The sequence below is a fragment of the Myripristis murdjan genome, chromosome 1, assembly GCF_902150065.1.
Source record: "Myripristis murdjan chromosome 1, fMyrMur1.1, whole genome shotgun sequence".
In the NCBI taxonomy this organism is placed as follows: Eukaryota; Metazoa; Chordata; class Actinopteri; order Holocentriformes; family Holocentridae; genus Myripristis; species Myripristis murdjan.
The window spans coordinates 14,670,637-14,687,718 of NC_043980.1; the positions used below are offsets into that span (position 1 = coordinate 14,670,637).

Sequence of the window (17,082 nt, forward strand, 5' to 3'; positions counted from 1 at the left end):
CAGAAATTGATCCAGAAATAGTTAATAGAGCTGCATGGGGGCATGGGGGCTCACTTGGCCAAGGTGCATATGAGTGCAGAGCAAGGCCAAAGTGAAATGTAAATGATTTCTGCTTGGGTTAATGTAATACACTGGCTTACTGGAACATCAGCTTGAGTTAGCAAATACCAGCCAAAATCCAAAACATGGCTTTACCTTTCCTCCTTGGGAAATTATGACAAAGAAAGTCACATTCAGATTTGATTGAATTTTGCTACTGGCCATGCTAGGAAAACACCACCACCACAAACAACAACAACAACAACATCAGAACAACAGCTGCTGGAAAAAATAAAATTTGACCAAACGGTTGCACTCCGGAGTCCTGTCAGTAACAATTTTCTGAGTGCATATCAAGAAGTAGGCTATAAAACGAACTACCATTTTGGTTTCTGTGTTTGTAGCAGTTCAAGTGAATGTGGGACTGTCTGGGGCCCTTAATGTTTTAATGATGTTTTGTAGACAGACAGATATGAATGATTCTATATGATCTGATTGTGTTCTTTAAAAGGACTTAACAATACGCAGTCACATTTTTTATATACTGAACTGTATTACACATTATAGAGGTACAATTATTTAACCCTATCAGTTCTCTGTGTGATATATTACGTACATTGTAGCCCACTATTAATAGACATCCAGACACAGTGCATTCTCCTAAGGTTTACTCACATTAGTTACACCAAACAAAGGATACTTAACTGTAACAGGCACCCTAGATTATCAAACAAGTATTCAAGTATCACTGTGGTCACCTGTATTTTCATTTGTGCTGGTAAGTTGCATCCTGCATTAGATAAATACATTTGCATAGAGGTGGTGCACAAGTACTGTCAGAAGTTAGTTTAAGAGAAAACACGTACTTCAGTTGCCAATAAAGTAATTTCATACAAAAGTTTCTGCCATCACAGCATTTATTTTGAACTGTTGACACTGTCCTGGTTTATGATGACAGATAGCATTACCTTTTTCATTTTGAGTTTTCTTCAGTGGCCACTGCAAAGTTGAGTTATTGTTCACACACAGGCTCTGAAAATGAGTTCTATGCCCGGACCCTATCACAACCACAACCAGCAAAAATTACCTCATTAACAGCCCCATGATACACGTTGCTGAAGTAGCCTATAATATCAATTAGTAACGGGAAGTCAGGGAATCTATAGTACAACAGTGTTTAAATGATGAAAGTGACTTCACAGCTTTTTTTGACAAAAGACTTGATAGTGTTAAGTACTATTAAGTTTAAAAGAACCAACTATTAAACATCCTCAGATAAATGTAGGTCTGTGTTGCATACTTAACACACTTATCTCTTTTTCCACCACATTATACATGGTAAATTTACAAGAAAGAACTCAAATTTATGAGAAAGAAACAAGAAAATCCTGAGATTATAAAGTCACAAATTTGTGAGAAAAAAAACTCTGAAATTATGAAATTAATGTAAATTTATGAGAAAAAACAAGTTTATGTGAAAAAAGAGATTGTAAAATAAAATCAAATCACAGTCACAAATTTACGAGAAAAAATGTTTCTCATAAATTTGTTACATAAATTTGAGGGTTTTTTTTCTCATAAATTTACCACTTTCATCTTAGAAATTCCCCCCATTATTCCCCTGCCTCAGCTCCATATTTCTCTCCCTACAATGGCCCTAATACACCGTCGTAAGTTCATTGGATTTCCATGGTCAGATTGTTTTCTCCATCATCACGGGAGAACGCTGCCTTCAAATGCCCTCTCTAAGCTCTCAACCTGACCAGTAGTAAACGACTTTCTGCAGGTTCAAGAACTATTTATTGAAAATAAAATCGACCATGTAACAAAGGTCGCTTTTGATGGCTGATGTATAATGTAGAAAAGAAGCATCACGGGGCTAATTTGCACTACAGCAGAATGAAGGGGTGAAATGTGGACCACGTGTAGTTGGTGTCATTAGCCAAGAAAAAAAAAAAAAAAGGTTTATATATAATTTAACATTACATTACTTTGCAACTGGGCAAAGGCAATAAAAGACAATAATAATAATAATAATAATAATGATAAAAAAGCCTGCTGACAGTTTTATGTGACCCTTAGAAACTGAAATAATTTCTATGATGTGACCTCATGTGCTTTCATGCGCTTCAAAACTGATATTTCCGAAAGTACGGGAAGGCAGCGTGATGCGGGTCAATCGGCCAACAGGCCCTAGTCTGTTGCTAGGAGACGTTTGTTTGTTTACTGTTTGAGAGGTGCTAGCCCGGTTCGGCGAAAAATTCAACGTGTAACTTGCATATTTTAAAATCGAAACAACTGATTCAAGAAAGTGGAGATAGATATTTATCTGAACCATGGCCACTGATGCCAAGGAAATTTCAAAACTTGAGCTGGAGGCTGTCATCGGGTTCAACGGTGAGTTTCAAATTACCGTCACTTGTAACTGAAGAAAAACCTGTGCAAAAAAATATATGCGAGAGATAACGTTAGACCTGTAACGCTAATTAACTTGTGTGGGTTGTGCAAAATGTCTGGTTTTCTTGTGTATGTTGACCAATGTGTTGACTAACTGTTCATGACTTTAAAATTAGTTAGCTATCAGCTCTCTGTGCTCTGTTCGGCTAGCTAAGTCGCCCATTCTTTCATGCTTCTTTATCTCTGCTATCACAACAGCATCATGATCACAGTGTTTTACCTTTCCGCATCTTAAAACATGGTACACTACATGTTATATTGTGCTGCCTTTGGTTTGATCAGGGTATTTGCCTTCTGGCCTGAGCGTCCATCCAGACAGAGAGCACCTGGTCTATCCTCTGGGCTGCACTGTCATACTGAAGAAGATCAAAGATGGCAAACAGGAGTTCCTGGACGGACACACGAACAATGTATCCTGTGTGTCAGTGTCCAAAAGTGGATGCTACATTGCGTCCGGACAGGTCATCTATATGGGCTTTAAGGTAAGCTTTTTCCCTTATGTGAACTTTTTGATATGGTCTAGATCCACTCTTCAGCTTCAAATCCACATTATCAGTTCTAGTCCGCCCTTTTAAAGTGGACTGACAGGTAGAAAAGCAGCTATTAGTTTTGGCAAGCAGGCCTTTTTTGCCATTCAAGGGATGGGAGAAAAGTAATTGCAAGTCTGTATCAATCCTTGTCACCCTTATCACTTGTCATGCTGTGATTAAATCTGTTTTTGTGCAGGCTGATATAATAATCTGGGACTATGCACAGCGATCAATCTATGCCAGACTGCAGCTCCACAAAGCCAAGGTGGAGGCACTTTCCTTCTCTCCGAATGAGAAGTACCTGGTGTCGCTTGGGGGTCAGGATGATGGCGGGTAAACATCTCGTCTTGCTTGTGCCTCCCTCCCTGATAATCAAAAGATAATTGAATGCTTGTCAGACAGAGACAAGGAATGGACATGGGTTATGAATTGAAATGCAGGCCACCAGTTTCAAATGAATCATGCTATATCTCGGCACTCGCTCTAAATTACAGTGTTGCCAACTTAATCTTAAAAAACAAGATTTCAATAGCAGGGTGTTTGTCAGAGTAAACAGAACATTACCATACACAGTCACTTTATTGAATGCTCTTTTTTTTCCACAGTAAAGCATATATAGTGTTTTGCATCAGTGTTTCTGCTGGAGTGAAAATTTAACTTTAATTATGGATATTCACACCTTAGCTTCACACAACAACAACCACGATCTGCATCTTGCATTATGAGATAACACTAAAGAGTAAGGGATTGGGAGCATTGCACCGGGTCAATCATGAAATGAAAATGATTGCAGTGAAGAGAAAAAAAAGGAAATGAATGTGAAAAACAATCAGGTGCTCTTCCAGGATGAGGGCAAACAATTCTAGATAATAAAAAAAATGACTGTTTAACTCTCTTATGAATGAAGTCCACCTGTTCAAACAGTCCAAAAATCCAAGGCACTCTGATTGTGACTAAAAGTAAAATCGACGAAGATAGAGCGACGAAGATGTGAGATGATGAGATCATGAGTTTAGGTGTAATGAAGACCCTGATGAAGACAATGTAGTCAGAATGAATTGGTTAGTATCCCATGCTGAATAAAGGATTTTTTTTTTTTTTTTCACAATCAGACTGCCTCGGATTTTTGGACTATTCCTGAGAGGTGGATTTCATTCATGAGACAGTTTAACTGTAATTTTTCATTGTTGGTGATAACATTAATTGCCACAAATTAGCTGCATAGCAGTACAGATATTACACTTGCTGATAATGTTAAGTGTTGTATCTCCGTGTGTATTCAGTATAGTTGTATGGAACATTGAGACCAAGCAGGCTATCTGTGGGAGCCCAGCCTCGTCTACCAGTGCCGGTCACTGCCTCACCGTACAGTACTCCAACACAAACGACAACATCTTCGTCTCTGCCGGAAAGTGAGTGTGTGGCGTCTTCTGGCATGCAGTAAATCTAATTTAACTTAGTTATGAATACATATTTCACTCGGCTCAGAGGGCTGATGAATAAATGTAACCTTCACTTACTCCAGTATAGAATCACAAGACCTTCAGTCAGCAATCTCAATAACAGAGCATAAAAGCTGAACGCCATATACCTTAAAATCTCTTTCTCATGAATCATCTTCCCTTGCCATAGTTGCTGTCGTTTTCCTTTTGCTCTCTCTGTAAACTTTGTTGTGGTTGTGGTTTTTGAAATCATTGTTGTGGTTTTGGGCAGTGGTACACTGCGAGTCTGGGAGCTGGACGTCCCCAAACGAAAAATCAGACCGACTGAGTGTCAGACTGGCAAACTGAAGAGGTCTTTCAAATGCATCAAGGTGAGGCTTCTTTCACATCATTTTGTCTCCCCTGTTGGTTATACTGATTTTCATTTTCTGGTCCATTCTGATACAAAATGGCAAATGCAACTTGGGTTTAAATCTTGGTTGTAACCATTGATTTATAACAAACAATAAGAGTAAAAGAGTATTTACAAAAAAGTATATAAGTAAAAGTATATAAGAAGATGTAATAGATCAGTGGTTGTAGCAATAGACTAAGTATATTGAAGGACTGGTGGTACAGATCACATGGTGAATCCTCTGTGAGCAATCATCTGTGATCAGCTTGGGGTCATTGGTTTGTGGTTTGCTGATAGCCCAGCACGTTTTCGCAGGCTCCAGCACAATGGGATATTGTATCTTTCATTTTGAATTGTTCCTAACTTATTGCACATTAGGTCTGGTAAGACAACATAGTGCTGCTTATGTTGACCCTTTGATATTATTACACAGATCTCAGAGGATGATCAGTTCATTTTCTGTGGCACGACCAGTGGAGACATAATGAAAGTCAACCTGAAGACGGGGCTCCTGAACAGCTGTGGGCCAGTTAAAAAGAAATACAGCCTGGTAGGTCAGCGTGCACAGACACTGTGCTCTAAATTGGGTTCTGAGAAGGTAATTTCCGCAGTTGCTCATTCTCGTTTTCTCTGATAATTTGATCTCAGTGGGACCTTTTACTGCAGACACAGACCTGATTGAACTGCACTGCTGCTGTACTGTTCTTTGGGGAACATACAGTTTCTCATATCATGTCATATTATACAGTAGATCTCATATCATCTGGGAAAGTAACTTCTTGTAATCTGTGAATTGTTTAATATGATAAACAGCATCCACTAGCGAAAAAACACAATTATCCTCTTCCATTTATGAGATTAGTCCTTTTGTAAGTATACAATTCATTTGCTTATTAGTTAGTTTGTTAGCATCCAAAGTCCATTAAGTGTTTGACTTTCAGGATTTTGGAACTGCTGCTGACTTAGTGTTCACTTCCTGGAACCCTTTTCTTCCACTCAGCTGCATTATCCAAAAGCACTCACTGAATGACAACAGTAGTTTGGCTGGCAACACCAGCTGATTAAACTCTTTCAGGGTTGATGGGTCAGGTAATGCGCAATGCATCTAGTGACCTAAACATTAGAGCCAGGAGTATGAATCCAGAGAGGAGTGCACTCCCATGTTCACTGTGAACTCACAGCTTTTTTTGGAGCCATATCTTTAAACGCTGTGCTTGTGCCTCTGTTTTTGCAGGGTGTCAGCAGCCTAACAACGCTGAAATCTGGGGACCTTCTTGTGGGCTCTGGAGCTGGGCTCCTCACTCTCTGCTCTGTAGATAACTTCAAAATTCTGAAGTGAGTTTTGAAATTATCCTGTGCGTCATCCTCATAGCTGAAAATAATCTGGCAGCACCTGGTGAACCAAGCCATTTTTCCCTCTAACTACTTCTGCTTCTTTTTTTCCTTCTCCTCCACATCAGGGAAGTCCAGCTGGAAAAAGGAGTGACCTCTATTACTTTGAGAGGAGAGGGCCAGGAGTTCTTTGTTGGGACAGAGGCTGCTCAGATCTACCGCTTCAGCTTCAAGGATTTCAAGGCTGAACTCATCTTCACCAGCCACAACAGCGCTGTCAGGGATGTGGCCATCCCTTTGTGAGTGTGAGACAGACACCTCAGGCTGGAGACAGGAAAAAAATCAGTCATTTACTATTTTATTTATTTATTATTTATTTTGATCCCCATTAATCACTACCAAGGTAGCAACTACTCTTCCTAGGGTCCACACAAGTAAACATTACATCATACCACAAAACATTACATCCTAAGGAAGCAATATATAATCGGTTAAACATTTAATACAGCTCCAAAATAATATAGTATCACTAAGTGTATACAGCACCTGAAAAGATAAAATGACAAAAATGAAGTTCCTCGTTAATTATCATATAATCTGATAATATGCATGAATGCATATGATGAAAGCATATTTACCTACTATTGCTATTGTAGTCGGGACCATAAACCAACCAGAGAGAACATTATGGGCTATTATGATGCTTTTTTCCCCCCTTCAGTTTCATTATCACACTATGAAAGATGATGATATTGCTGTAGAGTTTGCAGGAGGATATAATTTTTGTCTCAGTTTGAAACTAGTTACCTTAATCACTGCCTAATGGTGAAGCTTTTCGGGGGAGATAATATAAAGCGCACCTGTATCTCCTACAGTGATTCATGAATTTAGTATCCCATTCTCCTCACTAGAGGGCGATGTATGCATGCTTCATCCATAATGTTATCCATGTCAGTAAAACAGTTCCTATTGTCTATGCAGAAATGGGTTAACTTCTCCTTTCTTCCTCAGTTTTTATATTGTGTGCATTATGTATTGAATAGAACTGAGTCACGTCACGGATGCATAAAGAGATAATTTGTCAATATGCTCTCAAATTATGACTTGCATGCAGAGTGTCTTAAGGGCTACACAGATGAATAAGCCATATCCCTGTGCCTCCTTTTAGTTAACTGTAATTCCACAATGCGCCCTCTCTCCCTCTCTCCCTCTTTTCTCCCTCCTCTGTTTCTCTGCCAGTGGTACGTCTGAGTTGTTTGGAACCTGTTCCCAGGATGACATCAGGGTTTGGTACAAAGACAAGCCCAAGGAGCTGTTGCGCATCACTGTGCCCAACGTGACCTGCAATGCCCTGGACTTCATGGTTGATGGACGGAGCATCATTAGTGGTGAGTACTAAGGAGAGGCGGCTGTAGACAAGGCATGGGCCTGTGTGGGATATTATGTTTTGAGTTAATAATAGTCCCAATTCACTAATTCACTCACTCACGGGCTCAAGATCAGCTATAGGTGCTATTTGGACATGCTGGCTTACTGCTTCTTATGTAGCAGCACGGGTGGAAAGCTTAATCCGACACGCATCTAAAATACAGCTAAAATTGAGCTATTAAGCCGCGTGCACAGGTGGTCAGTCATCTCACCGGTTATCTTTTGAGTTATTTATTCATCTGGTCATTTTGCTTTGATTATGAATCGTATTGCATGAGGATTCCCAGTGGAGGTTTGTGCTTGTCACTGTGCTTCCCAGTGCACATATCTCAGATGGCAGCATCACTGTTTGGTGTTCCATAAAGGTGCCTTGACTCACTTCACTTTTCAGCACACATGGCCAAATAAATAGTAGATGCTTCACATCTATGACTCCTTGTTGATAACATATGATAAGCGATATAATTCACTCTGGGTTTCCCAGCATGGAATGATGGCAAGATCCGTGTGTTTGCCCCGGAAAGTGGCCGACCGATGTTGATCATCCACAATGCCCACAGCATGGGTGTGACTGCTATTGCTGGCACCAGTGACTGCAAGAAGATCATCAGTGGAGGGGGAGAAGGACAGGTCAGTAGGTATTACAGTGATGTGCACATCATGTGTTAACTGGGGGCAGCTCATTTTTTTCTAAGGAAATGTTCATTCATTTTAGGGAACGTCTCTATGCTCTCTGCAACTCTGCACAGAGATTCATCCTGTTACAGCAACATACTGACTGCTCACTTTTTCACAGTACATACTAACATACATGGTGCAAGGACAACAGGATCTGACATACAGTGCTGTGGAGTGGAGAAAATTGCACCATACACAGCCTACATTCTCAGTACATTGCGCATCTGACCAGTGTGGCATGCAGTATGGCTGCAGTTTGACAGACTGAAATGTGCAATAACTGACCAATAAACATTGATCTTCTGTGCCCAGATCTTTAAAATGGCTTATAGGAGTCAATGATGGGAATCAGTTTAATTATTTTGGTTGAATTACTGATTATGCAAAAAAGTGCATTTTGATCAAAATGCAGCATATGGTGTGAAATGGATCTCCTGTGAAGTTATACGAGTTCTCCTTTTGCTTTTTTTTTTTTTTTTTTTTTTTTACATAGATCCGTGTTTGGGAGTTGCAGCCACATGGCCACCGGCTGCTGGAGACTATGAAAGAGCACAAGGCCACTGTCACCTGCATCAAGATCAAGAGCGACAACAAAGAGTGTGTCACTGCCAGCTCTGACGGTGCCTGTATCATCTGGGACTTGGTGTGAGTAACCCAGCTGCAAGGACACACACTCGCGTTAATACCTGGTGTATAAATACATACACCAGCGTGAACGTTTATCCTTTATAGGAATTCATTCCTGTTTTTTGAATGCATAATTTGCTCTCTTTGGCATCACACGTTCATTTTCGGTGGTAGACTGATATGACATACTCCACCGGAAAGCTGAAACTATCTCCACTACCTACGTGCTGTAATTAATTAACTCTGGATTTACGCCACAAACTCATAAAATGGATGACTCATAAAGTTGATCTTGCTGAACTCATCCGAGTTTGTTTTGCTGGGAGCACATGAGTTGACTTAGTGGAGGAAAAGGCATGTTATTGTGGTTTTAAACACTGACTCACATTATCATGTAGAAAATACTTCTAACATCATACATAGCTGGAAGAAAGAAAGCATGACAGTGGGAAGTGTTGCCTTTAGGTTTCTATGAATCAAGTTAAAAAGCCTGAAATCCTTGGGCTTTTTTAGAGAGGAGGATAAAAAGTTTAAAAACTCTGATGAATGTCCATGTTTTTGCTACATGTATCCTTTTTAATGAACAAGGCCATTCTTCCTGGCTCTATTCATCAAGTGTGCCATGGATTTCCTTTGCACACTACCTAACAAGCTGATACTGAGAAGAGCACCAGACAGACAAGAGTCCAAATGAATGTGGATTGGCACCTTGTCCGGTCAAGCACACCGTGACTGTGAATACTTCTCCATAAAGAAAACAGCATATGTGATTGTGAATGACAGATTTTCAATCACTAGGAAGCTTACTATCAATGTGTGGATTTTCAGTGCCACCTCCAGACCCTCTTATACTAGCAGCTCACACTGGAAAATTGGATGCCTTAGGAGTATGAGCCTTCCTTTTTGGTTAATGATGCAAGCTAAATCTTGCATGCTGTTTTTTTTTTTCTTCGATTCATTAACGAAATGAATTCACAAGATTATCTGGTTTGTGCGGTTCTTTTCTCGTTCGCTTGAAAAAAACAGTGTGAGACCACCTCTGCCACACGTGATTTTTCTACACCACCACCATACAGATGATACTCACTCCTCCTCCTTCCTCCTCTCTTTCTATCCCCACCTTCCCTCCCAATCCCTCTGCTCCTGCTTGGTCTCTTGTAGGCGATTTGTGAGAAATCAGATGGTGCTCGCCAACACGCTGTTCCGGACTGTGTGCTACCACCCAGAGGAATACCAGATCATTACCAGTGGCACTGACAGAAAGGTGTGTTTTGGAGATGCTCAACTCTCATTCACTACTCATTGCAGTAAATGTCAAACATTGGCTATGATACAGTGGCCTGCATTTCCAGGTGGTTCCAAAAGGCGGTTTTGCCAAAGAGTATGACAAACCTCATTTTTTTCACTTAAACCTTTCTTATTTAAACCCCACTGTGGCACCCACATCCATTTGGTCCCATTTCCAATTCCCTAACCATGCTGAAAACAGAGTATCCCCTCCTCTCAAAAAACTGCCCATGTATCTTTGCCTTATAATTTGTTTTGGCTGGTTTCATACACCCTGGCAGGTAAGAGCCACATTTAATATTTCATAAAAAGGTTTGTTGTGGAAAGACTTGGAGCCCTCACTTGGCCAGATGCTCTCTGGAGTTCAAAACTCGCCAGTAATGTCTTAGAGAAAAGAAAATGTTTCTGTACTTGATTCAGGATCCCTCAGGGTGCAGTGAGACTGGCACTTTACAGTCATAATCTTGATCTCTCATTATGTTTTTTTTTTTGTTATTATAATCTCTACTCAGTGAGCACAAGAGAGAAGCTTGCCGCTGTGTTAAAATCAGCACGGGCCGATGTAGTGAAGCCTTTCACAATCATGCATGCATGCATATCCACAGATTAGTTTGAAAAGCTTGTAATCTGTTTCTCAGCTCAAGGTAATTAAGGCTTTGTGTTAGCCGGCAGTCACTCTGGCAAAAGCACTCAGCGTTTAACGCCTGTTGTTTTGTTCATAATTGGTGATTGTTTGTGATTAACTCTGTAGCACTCATTTACGAGGTCAGAGGTTGACAATGGCAGAATGTTAGATTTCTTGAATGTGCACTTCATCCACACCGTGAGAACCCAGCCACACACTAGACCCATATTGTTAGCCCAACTGCATGCTGAGACGTAAGGACAAGTTGTACTGATTAACACTGTGGATGTGTTGAGTGAGTGGAGGAATGGCGAGAGAGACAGAGTCAGAGAAGGAGAGAGAGTGAGAGAGAGAGAGAGAGAGAGAGAGAGAGAGAAGAGAGCACGCTGGCGTTCGTGTCTTCCTGCGGATGCGCTTATGCCACCCAAGTGCCAGCGTGCCAGATTCACCATCTGCTCATCCCAGGACACAGGCACTCTGTCTGGGAGAACAAATATCAACGCTTCCATCACTTTCCACCTCACCCCATCCTTTCATCCCCACCTCGTGCCTTTATGACTAAACTCACATTAAGTAATTCAACAGATCCTGCAGAGCTGAGACAAAGACAGCAATAGAGGCTAAAACAAACAACCAAAAAAAAAAAAAAATAGACAAAGGAGGGAGGTTGTTTATAATGAGAGATGAGACAGTATACTATACCTGTGTGAAGGATGAATCAGTTCTTTGAAGGTGTGCTGAGTGGAGGGCTCTAAAGGCAGAGACTGAACTCTGCTCCAACACTGGGAAGTATGGAGACAGAACAATGTGGCGCTGCTTCTGAGGTCGGCCTCTCTCTCCTGTGTTGGCAAGCCTTTGTAACTTTGTTTTCCCCCTGCTTTTTCATGGCCACTCATAATGGTTGAGCGCATTGTATTGTTTCCAGTCCTGTTCCAGTTATTGTAACGGTGTTTTAATTTGCCTTGAGCTTAATGTGGCCCTGACAACTAATATGGTTGAATTGCAAAGTAGTACCCTTACCGGACAATAGGAACTTTGCAACATATTCAGAACCACAGTTTGAACTCTGTTTTTACAACAGAGCAGTTGCCCACTGAAACTGTTAGCATAACATAATCATTTTGCCTTTGTTTTGATAATGTCCTTGAGAGACTCAATTAGAAAAAAGGATTATTTTCTCCCAAGAGGTACATAAAGAGATTAGTGTGGTAAAATACTCTGTGAGTCGTAGAAACAGGAAAAATGGAAGCTTGCACAAACACAGGCGTAATAGTATTATGTAAACAGTATAAATATAATCCAGGACAGATTAATAACAAAAGGTACGGTTACAGATTATACCTTATATTATATGTGGCCTATTGACATTAATAGAAACTTGCTAGCTTGTAATGATGGCAACAAAGATGAAATCTTGTGAAACAAAGTGTGCAGTAGAGGTGACTCTCCCCCTCTGCTTGTTGATGCTCTGTTCCCTGGTTGTAAGGTGAGCAATGCTAACAGTAGGCCTGACATTGCAGACTTGCTACCCTCACTTGCTACATGTAATTAATTTCTTGGTGGTCCTTGCTGTGGCTGTGGGCCAGTTTCCAAGGATGGGGTGGACGAAACACAGATGGGCCAAGGTAACTCACACAGGTGGGAGTCTCTAATAAGCTGCAGAAATGAGATGAGGAGGGAGAGGTCGTGACTGTGGTGAAGAAGAAGAGACTGAGGAGGATGAGGGGAAGAGCAAGAGGTGAAAAAGAGGATATACACAGTATATGTGTAACGAAAATTCCTTCTCCCATATGGGCGGTGCGTCAGTCTTCCTCATTCTGAAGTCATCCACCAGAGACGTGGTAGGTAAGGGTTCAGGTCTCAGTGTCCTCGAACTGCATGCAGGCCAAGAGGTCCCAGTGGTGCAGTGCCTTCACTTTCCTCTTTCAGGAACTTGGTAACTCTCCAGCTTCTCATTTTCCGTCTTGGTGTCTTTGTCACTTGGAATCACTACATCATTCTGTTCTGTTCCTTGTACAATGTCTGGTTGGATGGCCAGTACACATTTTTCTGCCAGGCCATGTAAGTCCTACTTGATCCACTACTATCCTCAACCTATCATTCTCAACCTGGGACCACCTGGGCTTTAGAGTCCAGCCCTCAGATGTTCCTGGACAGATGTTCATGATCCCCACACCCTGGTTGTACCACTCAGTGTGTGCTGTTCCCACTTGCATTTTGCACCTTTTTCTCAGTAAGTCATGTATTGACACACATGCACCTTGGTCTGCTGTTGGTGCTCTTGAAACGTTTCTCATGACCTGTTTATCTGGTCAATCTCTTTGGACATAAGCCCTTGTTCAGCAGCATCAAGGACTGCAGCTAAGGACATCCTACCATCTCTGATCACTATGAACTTCCTCCTAAGTCGTCATTACCTTCAGACTTAGGAGGTGGCTTGCTGTGACTTGTCTTCCTGATCTTGTAGGATCACTGCACCTGTGGCATATACAAGCTCATGGGTTTCAGTTATGGTGGTAATGGGAACTGTGGATAAATACCTTCTGAAGAGGTGCGTCATTCTGGATTCAAACCTTATTCTGATATATGGCAACCCATATCCGGCAACGTGATATATATATTTAATACATAGTATACATTAATTACACAAAGAAATCTAAGAAGTAAATGGTAAATATTACTTTAGATAAATGAATTGGCATATGGTACAGCAGTAGAACATGAAGCCCTATGTTCTTATGTAACACTGAGTTAAGTAAGGAAGATTTAAAAATGATCCTAAGGTTTTCCACTTGGTGATCAGAATGAATTATTCCTTCCTCTGGTAGCTGCTCTCTTTTTCTAAATGATGTTTTACACAAAACATTTTGTGGGAACTTCAAAAATATCAGCAAGCCACTGCATTCCATTTGAACCATTCCAAGGAAGGAAAATGTATTCGAACAGCCCAGACAGAAATGTTACTGTGTCTTGTAGGGACAGCTTATTGCTTTGAGAGTCATTCTGCAATTCCGAAACTATAAATAAGACGCTTTTTTCGCTGAGCCTTTTGTTTCTCTTCCATTCCATTATAACAAACTATATTTGATATGTCTGCGTGAGATTACATTTCCCCTTCTATAATGCATTATAGCTATGGTGTTGTGCTGAGAAATGAAATCCAGTCTCAAAGGCTATTCTCATAAATGGTGGCTTACCCTGAACAGCTTCATGTAATGTGAACTCTTTGTTGCTTTCACAATGAGCCAGTGTAGTTCTGTTTCATTTAGCTTAGTCACATTCAATACCTGTAGGAACTGCTGCCATTTGTATATAGGCAGACTATTCTGTTGAACATTACGGTCAGACTATATAAAGATTCTCCTGTAATTAAATTTTAACTTTGCTGTGTAATTGCCTTCAAGAATGGAGTAAGTTTGAAGCGCATTCTGTTAAGCCGCAGTTTCACTAACTTTGAAATGACTTCAGGACTTTGAACACACAGAGGGACTCAGAGCACTGTCAAGGTGTGCCACTGAAACTTCCACCAGACACTCCTTCACACAGGGTGACTCATAAGCTGTATTTTAATGATCTTAATGATCCATCTGTCCCTTCATTTACCGTACTGTGTTGATGATCTGTCCTATAAATAACAAGAAAGGACCTCTTGGTGTGTGGTATTGTGATGTTACCGCTACTTGTGCTATAAATACCTTCAACTAAAAGTTACCTTTTGAGAGCCTTGATATTTTGACAGCTAGAGAAGCCCAGGGGACCATTAAATCTCATTTAGATCAGCAAACATGGCGTTAAAAGTGGTGTATGACAAGCTGATAGACTCTAACCATAGGTCCTCTCGTTTGCATAGAGAATAATAAGGATAAACTGTGAAGGTACTGGTGTGAGGACAAAGACAAGCGACTGCATATAGTACCAAAATGGTAAATAGGTTAGTATGTGATTAGTGAACGGAGTGGTGTCAACACAGAATCGTTGCTACATGTGTTGTCTGTAAAGTAAGTTTATAGTAGTGAAATGGTTTCTCCACACAAATTTATTTAAACTCTCAATGGCAATAATACTGCGCTACAAACTGTAGCAAAAATAACAAAAGGATTGTGTATCATTTGTGATGCATAGTTGATTTTCCCTCATTGCCATGTTCCTTTATTCTTATTTAGATGAGGTATTACGCCTCAAACACTAAAGCAAAGAGACTGCATAATATCACTGTATGCACATATTTTATTTTTCATCAACGTGGGCTTGTATCGCCCACCCTCTTGGGTACTGAGTCTTCCTCAAACAACACCGACTGACGCACAAATACAGTATGTATAATGTATGATGCCTGTGAATGTTTCTGACGGTTTCTCTCTGATGTGGTGTGTTATTCTTCCCTCCTCAGATTGGCTACTGGGACATTTTTGACGGCTCGGCCATCAGAGAGCTGGAGGGTTCCCAGTCTGGGGCCATCAACGGCATGCACATCTCACAGGATGGCAAACATTTTGTCACGGGTACGAGCAGCTAACTAAATATCATGTGCAGGCTGCCTTATGTTTACCACTCTGCTCCACTGTGTGACCTTCAGCATGATACACTTTATCTAGTTAGGATATATTTTACTAATCTGTAAATTCTCATGGGCACATGGGTACTCATAAATATGCAGTCCTTTCTTACTTGCCATTGCTTCATCGCTGATTATGTTGAGTGAATTCAAAATGTGTCTGGCCTTTTTGTAAAGATTGTCTCGATTTTTTTTTTTTTTTTTGTTATGGCACTATGTCTTAAAATGAACATATTTCTCTTGATCTTAGCATTCTTGCATTGTTTGCATGAGCGTTTTTATCCTCATGTATAGTGCTCTCATTTTCATCTGTACTTACAAGGGGACGAATACTTTCCAAACATTTTCTTCAGCTTACTGGTATCTTTTGACCCTTCCGTATCAGGTGGAGATGATAAGCTGGTGAAGGTGTGGAACTACCAGGACGGTGACGTGACCCATGTGGGGGTGGGCCATGGTGGCAGTATCACCAGTGTCAAGATCTGCACCAACAGCCGCACTTTAGTCAGTACCAGCGCAGACGGAGCCATTCTTCAGTGGAAGTTCCCCCATCACTCCTCTTCCTCCTCCTAACAGGATGCATGGAGCCCTGGAGGACAGAGACTTTTGAACCAAACACACCACCAAACCTCTCCCAAACACAGCTGACCCCATTCTTACACTAATATTGCAGAGCAAATTTTTACATCAAGGACCAAAGGAGATAAATGTCATTTTAACTAAGAGGCAATGGCTGTAGTGGATCATGTTTTTCCACCTACAAAAGAACATGATATGCAGACGTGATAATATCATGCTTCTTTTGCAGTGTGATCTTAACAGTGGCGATTCCCCACAGGTGCTGAATAGATGGGAATTCGCATAGTGCCATCATGAATATGAATTGATGCTTCAAGGCACTAGAACCTAGTCTTCAAATCAAAGTGTCTCTACTGTACTCCTCTAGACCTTTTGAGAACAACACAATTGATATGAGTTCTACATGCTTCCTCAATCCCCATACATCTGAATATGTAAAGAAGAAAGGCTATATTATGCAGTACATTAAATGCATATTTCACTCGGATATGATTCCACCCCGTTTGCTGCAGCAGAAAGAAAGGAGATGAGGAGGAGGCCCAGATTCCTGGCCACTTGAGCACTCCGCTGCTGTCAGCTAATCTATCACCGGCGGCTCCCTGGGGGACTCCAGTTAAAGAGGGAACGTACAGGAGACAGACTCTGAATGTCTCTGCTCCAAACCCATTCCCCTCACTATTGTTCAGAATGACTACCTTAAATAATTAATAGCTCACCTCTGCTACCCCCCAAAAATGGCAAACCTGCAGTATATACCCAATTTCCCCTCAGGAATCAATAAAGTATTTCTGATTCTGATAAACCAAGTCAGCAAAAACAACACGGGTTTAGTAAAATAGGGCATCTCTGTGCACCCCGTTTCTGCCCTGGTTATCAACAGAGGGTAATTGTAAGTGTGTGTTGTCCTTATAAGCAAGAGACCCATAAGTCACAGAATGTCACAGAATTATGTGTCTAAATGCATTGGTTATGGCAGTGTACCATGTGTGCATGTTTCCCTTCCATGGTGGTATAAGGAATATTGGATGGGGTACTGACCATATATTTCAATAAATTAGAACATCTAGCCCTCTAAATTCAATCTTTGGTTCTGGTGAGGTGTGAAATTA

General features: G+C 40.9%; 1 protein-coding gene across 1 annotated transcript; it reads left to right on the plus strand.

The window, feature by feature from the left end:
* Positions 1-2,375: 2,375 nt before the first annotated feature.
* On the plus strand, positions 2,376-16,081 carry cfap52 (cilia and flagella associated protein 52). Its single transcript, XM_030060717.1, has 14 exons — positions 2,376-2,436; positions 2,779-2,978; positions 3,223-3,359; positions 4,310-4,438; positions 4,740-4,839; positions 5,296-5,412; positions 6,097-6,197; positions 6,323-6,493; positions 7,434-7,582; positions 8,107-8,252; positions 8,794-8,945; positions 10,089-10,191; positions 15,230-15,341; positions 15,780-16,081. The coding sequence occupies exons 1-14, from the start codon at positions 2,376-2,378 to the stop codon at positions 15,965-15,967; spliced, it is 1,866 nt and encodes a 621-aa protein (XP_029916577.1). The 3' UTR covers positions 15,968-16,081.
* The last annotated feature ends 1,001 nt before the right edge of the window (positions 16,082-17,082 follow it).

Bases quoted from the DNA above. Each gene is read 5' to 3' on its own strand.
- cfap52 (XM_030060717.1), top strand. From the start codon at position 2,376: ATGGCCACTGATGCCAAGGAAATTTCAAAACTTGAGCTGGAGGCTGTC. The intron at 2,979-3,222 runs GTAAGCTTTTTC...GTTTTTGTGCAG, and splicing joins TCATCTATATGGGCTTTAAG to GCTGATATAATAATCTGGGA. The intron at 7,583-8,106 runs GTGAGTACTAAG...TGGGTTTCCCAG, and splicing joins TGGACGGAGCATCATTAGTG to CATGGAATGATGGCAAGATC.